We start from the raw sequence: 18,145 nt of genomic DNA on the forward strand, positions 1-18,145 counted from the left end.
AAACAGTGAGTGCGCACGCGAGCTGGGGGATGTTGATCATGATGTAGAATACCCGAGACTGGTAAAAGCTGAGGAACTTTGTCGAAGAAAAAAGACGGGGGAAAAGAATGTCTCAAACTCAGCTATTGCATTCATTTCCTCAAAGCCTTATCTATCCACAACTTAATCACAGATGTCACAAAGCCAACCTTTGTTATACAATCCTACCCACACTGGCAATCACTTGACGCATAAACAGTGACCTCGATCCCAAACTGAAACCTTGGGACCTTGAACAAAACAATCCCACCGACCCTGCCTCCTTTCCAGCCGTTGTCTGAAAGGGCTGTGCTTTATTTAAATGAGGACTGATATGTCCTCCAACTGAACCCTTGCCCGCAAAATGACTCATTGCATGTTAACCTACAACTGCTAAAAAAAAAAAACCAAAATATTAACTTAAGCAACTTCTTGGAACTACTTCCGAGTTGCATCAAAGCATGGCTGATACAGTTGCCGATGGATTGGATATGAATTGTCTCTCTTATAAGCCTCTTAGTGTTGTTACTCTCTCTGTGCACAAGTCAGTTTGCGACCAAAGTACCTTACAATCTTTGCACTCACTAATGTGTCTAACAATCTCTGAATTGGGTGCGTTTATTTTTACATTTCTTTTGTGCTCTATGAATCTATTATTTACACACCTTATTGTTTGACCCACATAACTTGAAACCGTATTCCAGTGGTATTTCATAGACCCCCCCCTTTCCTTGCAACCAACCGACTTGTCACGGTGCACTTTCTAACATACTTTCTGACTCGTCTGAAACGGTGTCCAACGGGTCAGTTTAAGGTTGGACCTAAACGCTACATCTGTCCCAAATTTCTTTGCACATGCTTTAAGGCTGTGAGAAATTGTGTGAAAATACAGAATAACCGCATAATGCTTTTTCGCTTCCTTTTATGGTCGTCGTTCAATTTGTTGACCTATGCATTCACGTGGAGGGGGTTCATGTTGGAAGTATGGAAAAATGGCCGCAAAACTTGTTTTGAGCAGGAAAAGTTGTCATGCTAAATCAGTAAAAGCAGGTGTACTTAAATCTCTAATCAGCAACGCTTTGGACAAGTCGTGTGCACATTTTATGGGTTGTGCGGTTGAGAGGCAGTGGTCAAGGTTAGAAGATGTAGGCTATGACAGTGAGTTCATAAAAAGACAATTGGAATTGCAGCAAAGGGCTAAACAACAAGCAGAAAAGGAAGCGAAAAAGCGTTATGCAGTTATTCTGTATTTTCACACAATTTCTCACAACCTTAAAGCATGTGCAAAGAAATTTGGAATAGATGTAGCGTTTAGGTCCGACTTTAAACTGAACCGTTTGACAACGTTTCAGACGAGTCAGAAAGTATGTCAGAAAGCGCATTGTGGTAAGTCGGTTGATTGCAAGGAAGGGATGGCCTATAAAATACCATTGGAATGCGGTTTCAAGTATGGGGGTCAAACGGCAAGGTGTGTAAATGGTACATTGGTAGAGCACAAAACAAATGTAAAAGTAAACGCACCCAGTTTAGAGATTGCTAAACACATTAGTGAGCGCAACATTTGTACGGCACTTTAGTCGCAAACGGACATTGTGCACATAAAGCGTAACAACACTAAAAGGCTCATAAGAGAGCCAATTCGTATCAAATTCATCGGTAACTGTATCAGCCATGCTTCGATGCAACTTGGAAGTAGTTCCAAGAAGTTTCATCAAATGTTATTTGAACAGTTGTAGGTGAACATGCAATGAGTCATTTTGCGGGCAAGAGTTCAGTTGGAGGACATATCAGCCCTCGTTTAGATAAAGCACAGCCCTTTCAGACTCCGGCTCAAAAGGAAGCGGGTCGGTGCGATTGTTTTCTTCAAGGTCCCAAGGTTTCAGCTTGGGATTGAGGTCACTGTTTACAGGTCAAGTGAACGTCAGTGTGGGTAGGATTGTACGTATAACAAAGGTTGACTTTGTTATAACAAAGGTTCACTTTGTGATGTCAAAGGTCGGTTATTAGCTAGGTTGTGGCTTTGAGGAAATAAACGCAGTAGCTGAGTTTGAGACATTCTTTTCCCGTCTTTTATTTTCGACCAAGTTTTCCAGCTTTTACCACAGTCTCGGGTGTTCTACATCATGATCAAGACGGTATGGTAGAACATGGCACGTATCATAAGACTCGTCAATTCAATGTACTAATGCTTTTTTTTTTTGTTGGGGGTGTGGGTGTATGAGGCAGCAGTTCGAAGCACCACTTTTCAATGCAGACATTCATTTGAATGGCTCTAAATCTTTGTGCTAATGTGACAGGCACTTTCATTGGATCTGCACAGTTCAGGTTACACTTCTTTGTTCAAGCACAATTTCCCGCAATGAATGTGCAGCAGTTTCTTTTTTATACTTGTTCTTCAAGACGTCCTTGTATTTTCTTCAGCTCTCTCAGAAAGATGCGGTTGAAATCGCCGCTGGTGCCAGCGAATGTCGACGCTCGTGGCTTTGTGACCTCGTTTTTCCTTGTTGGTAATGTGCGAGTTCTTTCCTCCACTGCAACGCCCTGCAACTGCAGTGCATAAAAGAAAATTACTGCAGGTGTATGGCCCTAGTATCAATACAGTAACCAGCCTTCAAGACACTGGTGGGATGTGCAAACTTTTGACAATATCCTGGAATCTGCATTTCACTGTCCTCATAAAATACGAAGAAAAGGAGAAGCCGCACTGACAAGTGGCACTGTTTCTGCTGAACAGAACGTCCAGGCCTGCCATAAGAGCCGCTGAAAAAACAAGTAAAGTGTGCTCTACCAATTCCGACCCGTGTACGAATTGTAACTGGGCCATTTGTTAACCGAAGCACGTGGAGAAACTGAGGCCAACTTTCAAGCGATTGAATCTTAAAATGAACACGCTGAAGTTGAAAACAAGTGTGTTGGTACAGTCGAGCAACAATGGAAAAATAAAAATATGCATAGACAAACGAAACATCCTTTGAATCGGCATATAGACTCGTCGTTTCATCCATCCTTGTATCTATTTCAGTATGGCTGAAAACACTGGTAAATACCTCTTGCCTCTTTATGTCATTCAGCTTGGCTTCAATTTTGACTATCAGCCGCCGAGACTGGCACTTGAGGGAGTGCCTGGTGCCGGGGACTTGGTGACGCTGCAGCTGCCGCAAAAGCTGCTCTCCTTGACTGTAACCGCAATACCCCATCCACATGTTTTTAACACCAAGTACCACATCTCTACTCTGCTCTTGCAGAAAACTGACAATTGTGGCACAGGTAGCCTGGGAAAATGCAGAGCACAGCAAATGAGCCACTTTCCCAAGCTTGGCACTTGAACCTTTCACCCAATGCTACAACAACTACAGAAAGATGAAAGACCCTCAAGCCTCATGGATTGGACACATCCGGCTGGGAACTCCCAACGAAGAACTAACGTTCTCGGGTTGCTCTTGGCTTGCGTTGCCAGAGGTGGACTGGAACACTCCATATGAGGATGCTGACCTCTTCAACCATCGCCTCATCGTCATACAGAAATGAAGATGCCAGGTCTGGTGGCCATTGCACCGCTAGGGTGAAGACATCTCTGTTCTGATCTCCGCTAATTTCTGTTTAATAGACATTCATTTGAACTTGAACTACAGAAGATTGAAGAGCACACAAAGGTGTGTCATGTCTATATTCTTAACATGTGTAGGAAGATGTGTCAAACTGTTTGCTAGTAACCATTAATGTGTTTAGCAAAGTCAATGAACTACATTGGTGTATTTTTCATACAATGTTTCCACACAAACAATGTAAAATGAAAGCTGGTTTGTACACATGGAAGGAAAAGAGAGTTTCCCTGGCATTAAAATGGTGCCATGTCGTGCCTGGTTAATGCTTCTCATGCATCTGCTGCAGCTGAGAACACTTGTAGGGAAACGGCACAAATGACAACACCCAACAGAAGCCACCGACAACTGGTCCTTTTGTCCCAGATTTTTGCTTCTTGCAACAAATTGCGCAACAAATTGCACTACAAATCGCATGTAGTTGACCCAGAAGAATGCTCAGTCGGGCAGAATTGAAGAAACCCTGGTACAAAGCCAAATTCGTAATTCTACCACAAATAGTTGCATCGACATAAGGCAGTTTCACAAAACAATGTTTAACTTGCACTAATCAGCATTCTGCCAAATTTATCGGCAGCGTCTCCCATTCTCTCCATTAGTTTGCATGCAGACGATTAGTTACTGGCATCGTCTTTGTTGTTAGTGAAATGCACAAGCATGGGGAATGGCTCTGTTGACGACACAACTCGGCAAGTACAACTAAGGGTGTGTTTAGGGCAACATAAAGTGCCTCAATTTCCTTCTGTTTAAGGTGATGCCACCCTTTGTAGTAGCCGATGCCGACAGCACGCGCTCACAGGTAAAATACAAAGAAATCGACAAAAACAAAATGTCGCCATAGCACAGTCAGCGCCACAAACGCGTGCAGGGACACGCTCTTTCACGCGCTTCTGAACAAGAAATAAAAGTGTGGGACAAAATGGCCAAATCTCTCCACCCTAAGGAAAACGCACATGATGGCACCCTAGGGCAACATAAATCAATGCTTCGTTTGTTTTATTTTATTTTTTATATTTCAGGGTTTCCTTAGTAGCATCTACTGTGGTCATTTTGCCTACCGACAGGGTGACTTCTCAATCGTTGGTCTTAATAAAGACTGGTATGCATAAAAATTAAGTGCTAGCCGATGTTTCTTATTTTCCCAACTACTCTGACTAGTGTGGTCGATTATTACGGAAAATAACTCGAGTGAGCAGGGAAACGCTGCCTCCACGCATAAAATGAAAAGATTTGGGGCGCAAATTTATCGACATGATGACCAGTGAAATTGGGCAAGGTGTTATGACATGCAAACTGAAGGGGAATATGGTGGGCACAACGCACCAGAGTAGGTCCACCAAATCCTTGCTGGGACCGTCCAGTTGAGAGGACCTGTGCAGGTTGTGGTCACTGTTGCTCCTTGGCAGGCAGCCGACGCTGGCGAAGCGCATGGGGCGCCTGCAATCGGCCGCCGCACCTTTCCTCGTGTCGGAAATCGGTTGAGTCTTCTTGAGGAGCGAGACCAGATTTTGAAGGTTAGCTGGCAAGGAGTGGCTGGCCGTGGTGCTCTGAGGAAAGGCACGAGTGGTATGGACAATAAGACTGCAGCGAAACACATTTTTCCAGAATTATATGTGGGCGGAAAAACACACTTGTTCAGGCTTAAATATGAAGGAGGCATTCGTGAGTGGTATGCAACTTTTTCCGACAACTCTATAGCTGAATTTGATATAAACGCAGCAACAGAGCACCATACAGGGTGCACACCTGTTTGCTAAAGATCTTGGTATGTATAAACTTAAAAGAAATATGAAACAAAAAAAATATGTAAGTTTACTAGAGAAGTTGAACCCTTCCAAGATTATTGTGTAGACCTTTGTGGCATTTATTAATGCATACAAATTTCATATTAATTGCTGCTCAACTTGAATGCCTGGTAACACATGCCAGAAGCATTTGTATTTTCCCAAACCCTAGAATTTATTACATGCCAGTTGTCTCTAGGAGATTTGGCAAGCCCGAACCTTGCATAAGTCTTTTATGGAAGCATATTGTCACAAGCTTTGGCCAAAAAAAAAAAAAGATTGCTTGAACACACACAAACAACTGTCTGAAAGGGGTAGCTTGCCTTGCCAAGAATGAACGGTATGTCACCAAGGCTTAGCTTGCACTGGTCAGGCCTCTGGCTGGTACGGTGTGTAAATGCAGCATCCGATGTAGACTTTGTCCGCCGGACTTTCGGTGGCGGCCTTGGTTTTGCACTCCCACGAACCTAACACATCATTAACGCAGTGAAAATATGGCAGAGATTTCAAATGTGTCATTCAAGAATCACATGTGCCTTTGATAGCTCAATACAAGAGAAAGCCACCAAATATCATCAGTAGCTGGAGGAAACCACAAGGATTACCAACACATGGACATGCTATGGTTACGACCATAATCTAACATAAGACGGTGGCCCAATTGGGGAGCCAAGCCTGGCCGGTCGTGCCTCGGCAAAGCTGCTTGCGATCAGAACCACCCAAAGAAAATGGAGAAGATCGACAACGGCTCGTGGAAACATACTGCTAGGACAACCAGTTGCGGTGGCGGCGTCTACCCCCTATGGAGGAATCGCATAGGTACGCTTGCTCTCAGTAACAAGCATCTAATTATAAGGGCTCTCCCAACCCAAAAGTAGGTCTTCCCTGTGAGCCACACCTTGGGAATAAAAGGTAGCCAAGACAGGAGTCACCTCTTTCACCATCTAGTAATTATTATCTCAACTACACCTTGTGTGCCACCAGCACTGCCTGTCAGCAGCCCATGCAATTAACATTTATTTTCATAACATTGTCATGGACAATATGAAATGGGGCAGGCCAGCTATGACCAATTAGAGAGACTGAAGAGTGCCAAAATATTATTAGAGAGAGAGAGAGAGAAAACCTTTATTTTCGCTCCAAGTCCGGAGCTCCATATTATTAGATATTATTAGAGTTGGTTAGTTTCTTAGATGAAGGGCTTTTGGAGCATAAAAGGCAGGAAATAGTTTGAAATCACCATTGTTGTGTTTGCTGCTAAACTCGTGCCAATGTCCGAGTCATGTTCTTTTCCCCTCATGTTTCTCGCAGCAAAGACCAACTGACAAAAAACAAAAGTTATAGGGGAGAGGTGTCTTGTGAGAACTGACTACAATCCCCGATTTGCCAGCAAACAAAACATGTGTACAGACCTGGGAGGCAAAGTTGTCCTGCGGTTTCATTGTCGGGAAGTGACTGTCAACGTCGTCCACTCTGTATGGCTCTTTAAAATTGCCATCGTAGTATGGGTCCGGGGATGCTCTTAGGCTGCTCGAGAAAGTAAGCATTCGCCTCGCACACCTTAGCTGTTCTTCAAGGAGCGAACACTGTGCCTCCACCAGGGCAATGTGCTCATTGAGATCTATTGTGATAAAAAGAAAAATGAGATCCCATACCATATACTAGAGATGGAACACAACAACAAGCATATGGTGATTCATACTACCAGAGTCTCTGTATTCTTGAACTGCATGTTTCCTTGTCTCCAGCATATGTATCTTGTCAAGCAGTCTGGCCAACGATCGAATGACTTCTATAATAGAACCAATCTTTGTAGTGAGTATGCTTGAAATAAGCGAGATTTCGGAATACTTGACAGATGTGCGACTACACTGTTGCAAAATTTATTAGATATTGCTTAAATGCTGCATTTGGCGGTGCTTCAAATGTCTTGTTTCTTCGATTATTGTTTTAAATAGTCAATGTCACGTTATTTGTGCTAAAGTTTTAATTTTTTTTTTTTTTTTTCGAACGAGTAAATAGGTAAAACATGAGCGCGCTGTGTAATACCATCGCCTTTGGTGCTGTGGAGTCCGACCCCGTTCGGGACATGAACTTCCAGTGACATCTGAAATTACAAACGAGCAGTTACAGATAAACACCCTGCAACTCCCTAAAACGCTACCGAACAACGCGCGTCTTTAGAGACGGTGGGGATGCTACACAAAGGCGAGGAAGACAGGACTGACAGGTAGATCTACCAGCTCCGGCAAGAGTGCAGCAGAGGTGCAGCCGAGTAGCCGGTAAACTCCAAGCTCCTTTGAGCATCTTTATAATCAAATTGCTAGCAAGGTACGTATTACAAGCATTTAACAGCTGATCAGATGCACGCATCGTTAATACGTAATAGAAGAAGACCTACTTGATTTGATGTTCAAAATTGTAGCGGCGAACAATCAAAACACAAGCACATAAGCCCAAGCGAGCCAAGAGCCAAGCATGGACTTGGATAGGCTTGGCCGGCCTGGCTGCTTAACGGATTCTTTTGTTTCGCTTTCGAAATCACACAAGACGAAAACTTTACATCTAACTACCGAAAGGATAAACTTTTATTTGTCGTACATTTCTTTCTTAGGCTATCGGTTGTTGCTAAGAAATAATGCTCCTAAACTTCACGTAAATGCACTCGGCAGGAAACGTCAACGAGCGGCTCTGAACTCTGGAGCGATAGACTGGCAGCTGAAAGTGAACGTTGCCCCCACCCAGCAGCCGCAATGTTGCAGATTTTTGACCGCTAGGCACGTGACATTATAGTTTCACGTCTAGATTATTATTATTATTGATCTTTAATAACAGTACCGACAACTTATGTTTCGTTTGTTTTAAGTCCAAAATGTGCTTTTACGACAAAAAGGCTCAAAAACCTAAGCACTTCTTAACGAGTTGTGAATGCGAAAGCATGCATGCTCCCTTATTTCGTCTGCGACGTATTTACGTTGACGGCAGATTGCGCGCTCTCTTCTGCCACTCTGACCTTGGACGCTTCATGTTACCGCATACTGACGGTGCGGACACACAGCACCATGGTGTGGCGGTCATTGAAATTGATGCGCTGCAGCCAATGGGAGCCTCAATCCTTGAAACTATGACGCGCGCTAGCCAATGGGACCGAAGCCGAAATCCATCAGCTTCACTCCGCTCCTTTGGGATTGGAAAAACTAGGTGCCGTTTGGCTAGGCTTTCCATGTGGTTTCAAAGCTGGGAGCCGGCTTCACTTTGCGGAAGGAGTTAAAGGGATAATGAACCGAAATTCGGACTTCACAAAATAAGCTTGCAGAAGTGTTCAACAGGGCACCATCAACCACGAAACATCACCCATATAGCCATATCTCGAGCGGATGGCCATATTTCTAGAAAAGAAAGGAGCGAATGAGGGAGAATGTTGACGTCATCTTATCGCAGAAGAGAATTGAGGAGGAGGAGAAATGGCCTCGCTCCCTTTCCTCCCCGCGCCCTCTCGGAGTCAAAGCGAAAAGAGGAGGAAATAAAATTGCAAGGTCACATGATTTTTCGGCTTTGTGCGAGCGCACTCTTCTTTTACAAAAAATACGAAGATCCGTTGGAGATACCGCTTTATGAGCAACGTTTTGGGATTTGTAGCGTCCCGCCTATCAATTCTGTGTTGTTCTCTGAAATTCGATTTTCGGGTTCCGTTTGGCGCGGCTCCAAAAGTGATGACATCGGCTCGCTCCACGGGACAGTTAACCCATTCACTACCAAAGCCGGTGAATCGCCAGGCGTGCCGTCAGGGGCTATATTGCCAAAGCCGGCGATTCGCCAGTCTGCATAAATTTGTTTTAAAGAGCCATTCATAGATGGCGCTATACAGACTTGGGGTAGTGCAGTTAGATACATTGCCAACAGGTGGCGAGGGTCGTTCTGTCCGCTGTGCTTGTTAGAGCTTGTTCTTTTGTGTGTCATCTTTCCATCTCAATCGCTGCCTGCTTGGAGAAGATGGCAGTGTCCAGTGTGCGGTGTGGCCTTTTTGACGATGAAATCATATATATCCTCTTCGACAGCGATAACGGGACGTCTGGTGAGGATAGTGAGTTTTCGGAGCCTTCTGTCGACGACGGGAGCGATTCCAACAGCATTTCGGAGTCCGAATCACAACAAGAGCGCACTCGTTGTGCGACCGAGAATGAAGCGCTTCGAGATCTTTCATACGAGGAAGAATCTGTGAGGGCTTATTGATTTAAAAACTTAAACAAATCATTTAAGCATCTAAATAAACATGTTTTCTTGTTTTCTGCACTGTAAAAGCTTATTATACAAGCAAAACAGTCACGCCTCAGTACTTATTATTAATATATTAAGGCTTTTAGAGGAAAAATGTGCGGTACGGACGGCCTAGTAGTACGACGCGTACGGTAGCGAATGGGTTAATGCTTTCGGATTAAAACTCGGGCAGCTTCGCAATGACTCCGCTAGATGCTGTCAGCTGCGGCACTGTATTTTGGGGTTTTATCAGAACTAGACACTGATCTCTGGGGGCTAACAGTACTTAACAGTATTGAAAAATAGTTTATCACATTTTTTTACAGCAATCATAATACAAATCTCGGCTCAGTTTTGCGTAAAATCCTCAGGATTTGGTACGGTATGTCTCTAGTGGGTAAAAATTTTATAGGTGGCAGAGGGAATCACTTTTGCCTCGTGAACGAGATACCAGTTTATCGCTCTGAACCCCTCTACCTTGTTGGGAATAATGTACATGATTGAAACTTACTTTGGCTAGAAATTACTTGTTGTGCAAGTTAAATCTAACCAAATGAGAAAATTGGTCTTCTCAACCCCCCCTCCTCCTCCTCCTCCTCCCTCCCCCCCCCCCCCCCCCCCCCCCACTTTTCCCTCCATCTTTTTTATTCATACTGTAAGCAAACTTAATCTTTGTATCAACTTGTTTTAAAGTTAACATAAACAGTCCGAGGACAAAAAAGGGCCTCCTACAGAATAGATTTTTGGCAAATGACACAAAGCAAAATGGACACTCGTCCCACTCGAGCGACGACTGGTATTTAATGCAAAGAGCACAAGTTTGTCCGCTTCTTGCACAGGGGTTGTAGAGGGGCGCCCCGATTAGCTCCTCTTGGAAGGATAGTGGGTAGGCCCCAAGGCAGCCAGAATTGAGGTCTACCCACTATCCTTCTAATCGGAACCAATAAGAGCTCGGCGTTCTGACGTCCCTGCAACCCCTCCATGAGAAGCAGATGAACTTGTGCTTCGCATAGTGGCAAAATCAGTCACAAAACGTCTCGGACTACGAGCTGCTGCAAATAAAGTCCGTTCATTCATTTATTCATTCAGTGCAAGGCAGAAATTTCCTTTTTTTGCCTTTCAGCCTTCCTTTGTCCTTTGAGAACAAATGCTAAGCAACAACACTTTACATGATAAAACGAGGGGCGGTTTCTTGTTGCAAGAGGAACACTGATAAGAAAAGGAGATAGGGGTCCTCATTTCATCTAGGAGGATTATCTTTATTGTGCTCTTGCAATAATTACCTAGGTATTTTAATCTGAAATTTTTATTGGTAACACAATCATTACAGGCAAAAGCACACAAACCATCAACCAGAAACAGCTCGTTCCAATGAGAGGGGGCTTATATTTTTCGGCTTGAATTTGTAGTAGGGAGAGTATCTTCCAATGAGGAATACATCATAGTCTTCCCATGTAAACCTGGAAAGATAAAAGTCAGAAGTATTTCCTTATTTATACAAAGTACTTGAAATCTATAGATGAACCTCTGAGGAAAGTTTACTTTTTATATTGTTGAATGTACTTACCTTAACATTCCACGATACAAGCCTCTCGGATAAAATTTGGGATGATGAAAAAGGCCGAAGCAAGAGCACAGTGACCGCAATGACTCTATGTCATCTGGAGAATTTTGATCAAAGTAAAGGCTCACAGCATGCCTGCAAAACAAAACAAAAATAATTCACTTAATTACAACTTGCATCATGCCTAATAAGTTAAACATAGGTAATTAGTTTGTTAATTATCACTTTACATTCATACACTAAAGCCCTCTGCAGTTGATAACATTATACAGAATTATTTCTTTATTGGAGTGCCATTTGTTTTTTTCTTTTTAGGTCTAGAATGTTTATTCTTAGCAGCAAAGAGCCCTCTTTTAAACTATTTTAAATCTTAATATTTGTCTAGAAAATCTATGTTATAATCAAATGGGATATAACGAACTAATGGATATAACAAAGGAATCATAATTCCCCTTGCTTGCTAATAGGGGGAAGAAATGGACATTGGCTATAACAAACTAATGGTTATAACGAAATAATTACAACCGCTCCTTCAACTTTGTTATAACGAGGTTTTATTGTATTACTTATATCCCAGGTCATCTTCTGTAAAAATTGGGTACAGTTTCAGATGCCTTTCTTTGTAGAGCACCAATGAGCAATCCCACAACTGAGTATATATCTAATAACATTGGTACTAGACTGCATCCAATCAAGCATTCCACAATGTAAGTATCTCTAACACGGGTTCTCAAACTGGGCTCCACGAACTGGTCTCATGGGCTCCGCGAACACCCAAATTGCACCCCCCCTCCTCCCTCACACCCACACCGCAGGCTGCACGGCGGGGCCGGGCAAAGCGCCTTCATCTCACTATGTACTGATATCACGATTGAAATGGTGGGGATATATGAGAAGCAACACAAGCAAAATTGCCTATGATTGTGCTAGTGTTGCTTCTTGGTCATCAAATATGGAGTGAGGAGGGGGGGGTTCTGCGGCAATTTTTTAGGCTTCCTAGGATTCCGTGGGACCAAAAAGTTTGAAAACCCCTGAGCCACTAAACTCGTCAAACCTAAAGTTGGGGACGGAGTGCACCGATTGGCCTATCACTACGACGACTTTACGCTTTTTTCACCGACGTCCAATCGGCGCGCTCCGCAAACTTTTGGTTCCAACTTTGTGTTTTACGAGTTTAGGGCCCCCTCTCTAACATATTGTACCGCATTAGCCTGACCTCTGCCTGGCCAAAGCACAGACATAAATTTGTGTTTAGTCCTACTAAACTTAAGAAGAGCACCTTTCTGTAGTGGCTGATGCAGGAGGGCGTGGCAAGCGGGTGCGCATATTGCAGGTTGCAAGGAACTCCCGATTCAATGCCCATGTCAAGCTGGTGCTCAGGAGGTCATGTAAAAGTCTTTCATAGCGGGAGCGTTCCAGCTTGTCAATGTCTTCCAATGTCACACCCAGCTCCCTGCACAAAGTGAGAGACTGCCTCAACTGCTGTAGTATGTAAAACTGGGTCTTGTTGGTGGCAAAACTTTCAGAAACAAAGTCAAGGATCTAAATAACATACTCTAATAATATTTTGTAGTTGAGAACTAGGTGAGCACCTAATATTCTGCACCAAAACTTAAAAAAAAATCAACTCAATCTATAAAAAAGCTTGCCTACATTACCTATAGACGCCCAGTGTTGCTTACACTGCACTGTCCGGGACCCTTCTAACGAAAATTAGATTGAAAAACTAGAAAGAATACAAAAATTGAGCTGCTCTCTTTGTCCTTGGATGGCACAAACGTTACTCAAGTGTCACTAATGTGATCAAAAAGCTAGGATAAAATTTATTGGTACTCCGATGGAAAAATTTGTCCAAGTCTTTATAAAGTATCTATCACAAAATTCACTGCCATCAATAGCTTATAGTACCTTTTATTTCCTACTTAAATTTCACAATGTAAAGATCATATCCACAAAATATGTGAGCTCCGCACAAGGATGAAATTGCCACGTGAGATTGTTTGCACAACAAATGTAAAAATATTTTTTTTGCATTTTTTTTTAATGTTTGAGGGTACTGCAGGTTCAAAATGAATAAGCTCCGGCACAATACGATAAGCCATGCACTCTTGCAAGTTGGATGACGAGCAAACATGTAAAGCGTGGGTTCTCGAACCACGTCCCTAGAAACACGAGGTTTCTCCAAAGTACCTTCGGGGACGGTTTGCTCATCTCGCGGCCGTGGTCGCAGTTGCGGTCAAGAGGGATTTTTATGTCACGTGACGAGCTCCATGGGGACATGGAAGTACCTTGCACTCCTGCCTAATGGCAAAGAAATCCGTGTTGCTTCTAGTACAAAAGTTTAATTTTGCTCGCAGAAACTGACCGCAGAGGCTTTCAAACGGAGTCCAAATAACCGCCCCTTTATAATTTAGAAGCAGCAGGGAACGTTACGGCCAGGGAAGGTAAATATGAGCCAAAATAAAAGAGAAATCACACGAGATAAAAGCGGTGGCAGTACATTTATATATCTGCACCAGCATCCCGACTCAAGCCATCTGCCGCAGTCGAGAGGTAAGAGAGCCGGGACTCAGTGGCGTAGCCAGAAAATATTTTCGGGGGGTGTTTCAAGGTGCTGGTGCAATGACACGCACAATAAAAAAAAACATATAGATATATATAATAAAGTACAATTTCGGGGGGTGTTCTAACACCTGAACACCTCCCCTGGCTACGTGCCTGCCGGGACTTGTTGTTGCGGCGCGAAAATTCCAAGTTCAAATCGCGTCACAATATTTTTTCTTTATAAATTTATATTTTTCTTGTGTGTTTATTTTGTAGAAGCTCTTTTTCTTTTCTTTTTTTTTTAAGTGGCACATTTGTACGTGAATTCAACTCTGTTACGCCACGGCGCGGTGGTGGCGCGTCGAGCGCACTTACGCTCTAAAGCGGTGGGCGGAAGTCCCCATAAGAGACGTGCATTCCTGCGTTGTTTCCAAAGAAACCAGACAAAAACCTGCCTTCTCGTCAAAACGCCATGACTCGGGCTACATATACCAAAAGAGTCGAGAAAGGTCTGAAAGCCAGTTTTCATGTGCTTGGTTCGTCTGAGAATGTGGATACTGTATCTGCCGTGAAAAGGGAAAACAGACGCTGTCGGACCACGATTGCTTGGGCGGGAAGCACTTTGGGTTCAATTCACGGATACTAGTGGTCATCAGAATTATTTGTTCTGTTCCAACATGAGCGCCGAAAAACTGTCAAGTTGTGCGGAACACCTGCAGACTACGTTCAGTGCGTCTTCAGATTCAAACGGCCGCCTGATTGTTCCAACTGTTGTCTGCTCTTTCAAACATTTCTGCTTGTCCTCTGCTCTGTCAGACGACACCGGCCCGTAGACCAAACGTCCGGTCATTGCGATAAGAAGTAAGTGCAGGCCTCAAAAGACTTTTAAGTTTGAAGGCTGTTTGGAATAAATAATCGCAGTGTAAACAGTAGATAGAAACATATGTTGATAATTGTTACCAGTGGCCATCATCGACTAGTTATGCCAGATTCACTTGGTCTGATTCTGCTTGCGATTTTCAGCTACAGTTCACACTTTTGCAGCCCGAACGACGTCATGACTGAAAATTGCGAGCAGAATCTCAGCGTGCGAATCAGGCTTCAGTGTCCATTCTGCGGCGTCCACGCGGAATGAATCGCTGCAGGTCACATTATTCACGAAACGTTTTGCAAAGAAACGAGCCTCGGTAATTTCACTGAGGCCGCTCAAGTAGTCAGACATTGCCAGGAAGAGGTAGAATCAACAATTCCAACGCGAAAAAGAGCATGGAGACTTACACAAACGCAAAACATTGCATTTTAATGGTTTGTTTATGGGTGACCGCAAGCTTCTTGCCCACACCCCATCGCACATGCTCGGTGCCGGTGGCATTCGCTAGGGGCGCTCCGGATTGTTTGTGAACATTAGTTGATGTATAGTGTGTATTAGTACTAAATAGGCACTTCCCGTTATTGAGAAGAGTCATAGCAAGCACGTTGTATACCATTTAAAAACACGTAAAATTGGAGTTGCTAGGGAAAGGATGCTTGTTTTGGCCCTGTTTGTATGGAAGTCATAGCAATGCTGCCATCTTGGTTTCCTTTTAATGAACATTTTGAAACGATTGTACTAGCGCATTAACTTGGGTAGATTTTTTTTTTTTTCTTCCGGTGTGATGATTGGAAAAGTGGGACGAACAATAAAAACCCTGTAAGGTGCAGTCGTGCATGGGGACGATTTGTAAAAAGGAACACAGTGAAAAAGACACATGCACAAAATATAAACTTATAAACAAAAGAAAATGGCGACGCAATTTAAACCTGGAACTTTCGCGCCACAATGACAAGTCCCGCGTCTCTTACCTCTCGACTACAGCAGATGGCTCAAGTTGGGCTGCTGGCACAGATATATAAATATACTGCCACCGCTTTTATCGCAAAATTTCTCTATTATTTCAGCTCATATTTACCTCCCCTTGCTGCAAATTTACCTGCCACTTCGACAGTATAAAGGGGCGGCTGAATGGACTCCAGCCGAAAGCCTTTGCGGTCAGTTTCTGCGAGCGAAGTTAAACTTTTGTACTCTAAGCGACACGGATTTTTCTGCAATTGAGCAGGGACGGTAGGTACTTCCATGTCCCCATAGAGCCCATCAAGCGACATAAAAATTCCTCTTGGCCGCCACCGCGGCCGCGAGGTGAGCAAACTGCCCCAGGGGCTCTCCCAGCTTCCGAAATTTCCTCGACCACCCCTAACCAAACTGTGGTGCCTGGGACGCATCTCTGACTGGTGCGAGTGCTGCTATTGTCGCAGCGTCCTAACTCCTGGCCACCGAATCTTTTGTGGACTGTCAAACTAAAAAGTGTCCTGCAGCGAATACGTGTCTGCCACATCCACCACCGCTGTCGCGAAGCCGCCGGTGACAGCACATGACACTTCTACGACGTCATCGGGAGAAAATCGAGGGACCACTTTTTGGGACGCGGTAAACACGCCAATCGGACATTCGTTCCAGGCACCGTAACCGAAGTAAAGTGTATTTTCAGTCTAAGAACTATTTTAGCGGGTCTGTGCCATCCAGTGACACATAACTATTGTGTGTCATACACTCACCAGTACTTTGTCCGTCAGTGTTCTGTAGGCTTCTGTACCGATATATTGCAACACTGCCCAGACCAGAGGTTGTTTGTTTGCTGTCAATCAAAAGCTACAGGTGCCCCTCGACACTGAAAAGCTTGAGAGCCCCTGCAGTGTAAAGCTGTCGCATATATCGCTAGATGGAACGAGTCCTGGTCAGTGCAGCCCATTTACATACTCCCCATGGTCGTAGCAGCCAACTTTGTGCACGAGCTAACCTCACCACTTTTCGATAGCTCTCTATCTTCGATCTGGTAATCTGAAAAATTTGAACACAAAATGTGTTTATACGGTTATTTGCACGAAAAAGTGCAACACTCGACCATCATGCCCGATTGCTATGCGTCAGATTAAAGTTACATGTTACACATAGGTTAAAGTTACCCGTTACACAGATTAAAGTAATATGTACCGTATTTTCCAGTGTATAGGATGCATTGTTGTATAAGACGCACCCCCCCACTTTTCGCAAGTTTCTAGGTAAAAAATAGTATATAAGAAGCACCCGTGTATAAGGCGCACCTATATTCATGCACTTGTCGCGAAGAAACTTCATAACATGTGGTTGTGCAAATATTGTGAAATGCTGTACTTACCAAGTAACGTCTCGAAGTATTTTTTCTTCTCAATTTCCTGACTTTCTTTTTTGTTTTTTTGTTATGGAACACTAATTTTGGGAGGCTGACTTGCATTTATGTCGCATCATTTGCATTGAGCTGTCATAATAGTTTAAAAAAAAAGACTAATCAGCATTAGCAGGAGTTCCTTCAGAGTTTGCCAAAAAGAAAAGAAATATACATATAGGATGCACCGCCATACAAGAGGCACCACCAAAAAGTTTGGAAAAAAAGTCTTATACACTGGAAAATACGGAAATGCGTGTTTGCCCATGGGGCCATTATTAAAACATGAATGCGAGAATACTATTACATGGATTACACTAGGGACCAAGTGATTCCCAGACAGACACTATAACGACTGAACTAAACAGCTCAATCATGCTGACAAAGACTGGGGGACACGAATGTGTCGAACTACCACGCACACGAAGCGCGCAATCGCGCTAGCCCCGGACACGTCGGGCACCCTCCCCCATCACAAACAGACAGCACATAGAATCCACACACTTCCTGCATTTGGTGGCTGAACAGCATTCCATGTCCCCTTGTCTTTGTCAGCATGCTCGATGCTAGTGTAAAAAGTCGGAAAAATGACAGAAAATGCGCCGAAAATGCGAGCATCCGTATCGGGGGACTTGCATGTCAGTAACTCTGCCCCGGGCCACGAGCGATTCGAAGACCTCCAAAGACGCCTCCACCTCCAGCGGCATGTCGGAAAGGCGCACGACGCGTGAGGCGTCTGGAGAGAGGCTGTCGCCGCCGCTGGGGGACCCCTCGGGGCGCTGCTCAAAGCGCCGCTCGCACCAGCCCTGTGCAGGAAAGCCCCTTCTCACGAGGAATGCAAGCCCCGTCAGGCTCTCCACACGGTATACCCGGCGGCTCTTTCCCGAGATGCCCTCGAAGCCTGCACAGAGATGGACGCACATCGGTGACGGAGCGGCGGCCCGTTCCCGGGAGCCGCAAAAAGACTGGGATGGAACGGAGACCCGAACCACGGACTATGAGGGTTGAATACATGAAAATAAAAGCGGTGTTTGCTCAGACGGCGGGGAGATAGTCGGCCAAAGTGGGCATCTGGTGTCTCTGCTGCAGATGAGAAATTGTAGTACCTCCGCTAGCCTGGGGCCTTTAATGCCCATC

General features: G+C 44.2%; 2 protein-coding genes across 4 annotated transcripts in view; both read right to left on the reverse strand.

The window, feature by feature from the left end:
- Window positions 1-2,297: 2,297 nt before the first annotated feature.
- LOC115326059 (centrosomal protein of 57 kDa) lies at window positions 2,298-7,900 on the reverse strand. 2 transcript variants are annotated; one of them, XM_029986786.3, is made up of 9 exons: window positions 7,806-7,900; window positions 7,454-7,511; window positions 7,110-7,196; window positions 6,817-7,025; window positions 6,645-6,725; window positions 5,728-5,871; window positions 4,944-5,167; window positions 3,066-3,195; window positions 2,298-2,565 (listed from the first exon to the last, which is right to left on the reverse strand). In XM_029986786.3, exons 2-9 carry the CDS (start codon window positions 7,509-7,511, stop codon window positions 2,401-2,403), a joined length of 1,098 nt encoding a protein of 365 aa, XP_029842646.2. In that variant the 5' UTR covers window positions 7,806-7,900; the 3' UTR covers window positions 2,298-2,400. The 2 variants fall into 2 exon arrangements, with proteins under 2 accessions (XP_029842646.2, XP_029842647.2); XM_029986787.4 differs by lacking the exon at window positions 6,645-6,725.
- Window positions 7,901-10,899: 2,999 nt separating this feature from the next.
- LOC8027989 (protein FAM3C) overlaps window positions 10,900-18,145 on the reverse strand; it is a 32,049-nt gene continuing 24,803 nt past the window's right edge. For both annotated transcript variants that reach the window (XM_042291860.1, XM_042291861.1), the window contains exons 10-13: window positions 17,645-17,909; window positions 12,505-12,678; window positions 11,229-11,360; window positions 10,900-11,121 (exon numbers count right to left, since the gene is read on the reverse strand). In XM_042291860.1, coding sequence (XP_042147794.1) covers window positions 11,010-11,121; window positions 11,229-11,360; window positions 12,505-12,678; window positions 17,645-17,909 — 683 coding nt within the window. In that variant the 3' untranslated portion in view covers window positions 10,900-11,009. The remainder of the gene's footprint in view (window positions 11,122-11,228; window positions 11,361-12,504; window positions 12,679-17,644; window positions 17,910-18,145) is intronic.

This window comes from Ixodes scapularis, unplaced genomic scaffold (genome assembly GCF_016920785.2).
Source record: "Ixodes scapularis isolate PalLabHiFi unplaced genomic scaffold, ASM1692078v2 PGA_scaffold2__306_contigs__length_199485367, whole genome shotgun sequence".
Classification (NCBI taxonomy): Eukaryota; Metazoa; Arthropoda; class Arachnida; order Ixodida; family Ixodidae; genus Ixodes; species Ixodes scapularis.

Excerpts from the sequence above, each read along its gene's own strand:
- LOC115326059 (XM_029986786.3), bottom strand. The coding sequence starts at position 7,511 with ATGTCACTGGAAGTTCATGTCCCGAACGGGGTCGGACTCCACAGCACC. Across the intron at positions 5,872-6,644 it reads TAGCAGCAAACACAACAATG|GTTCGTGGGAGTGCAAAACC; the intron begins GTGATTTCAAAC and ends ATGATGTGTTAG. Across the intron at positions 3,196-4,943 it reads GATTTGGTGGACCTACTCTG|TCAAGGAGAGCAGCTTTTGC; the intron begins GTGCGTTGTGCC and ends TTGCGGTTACAG.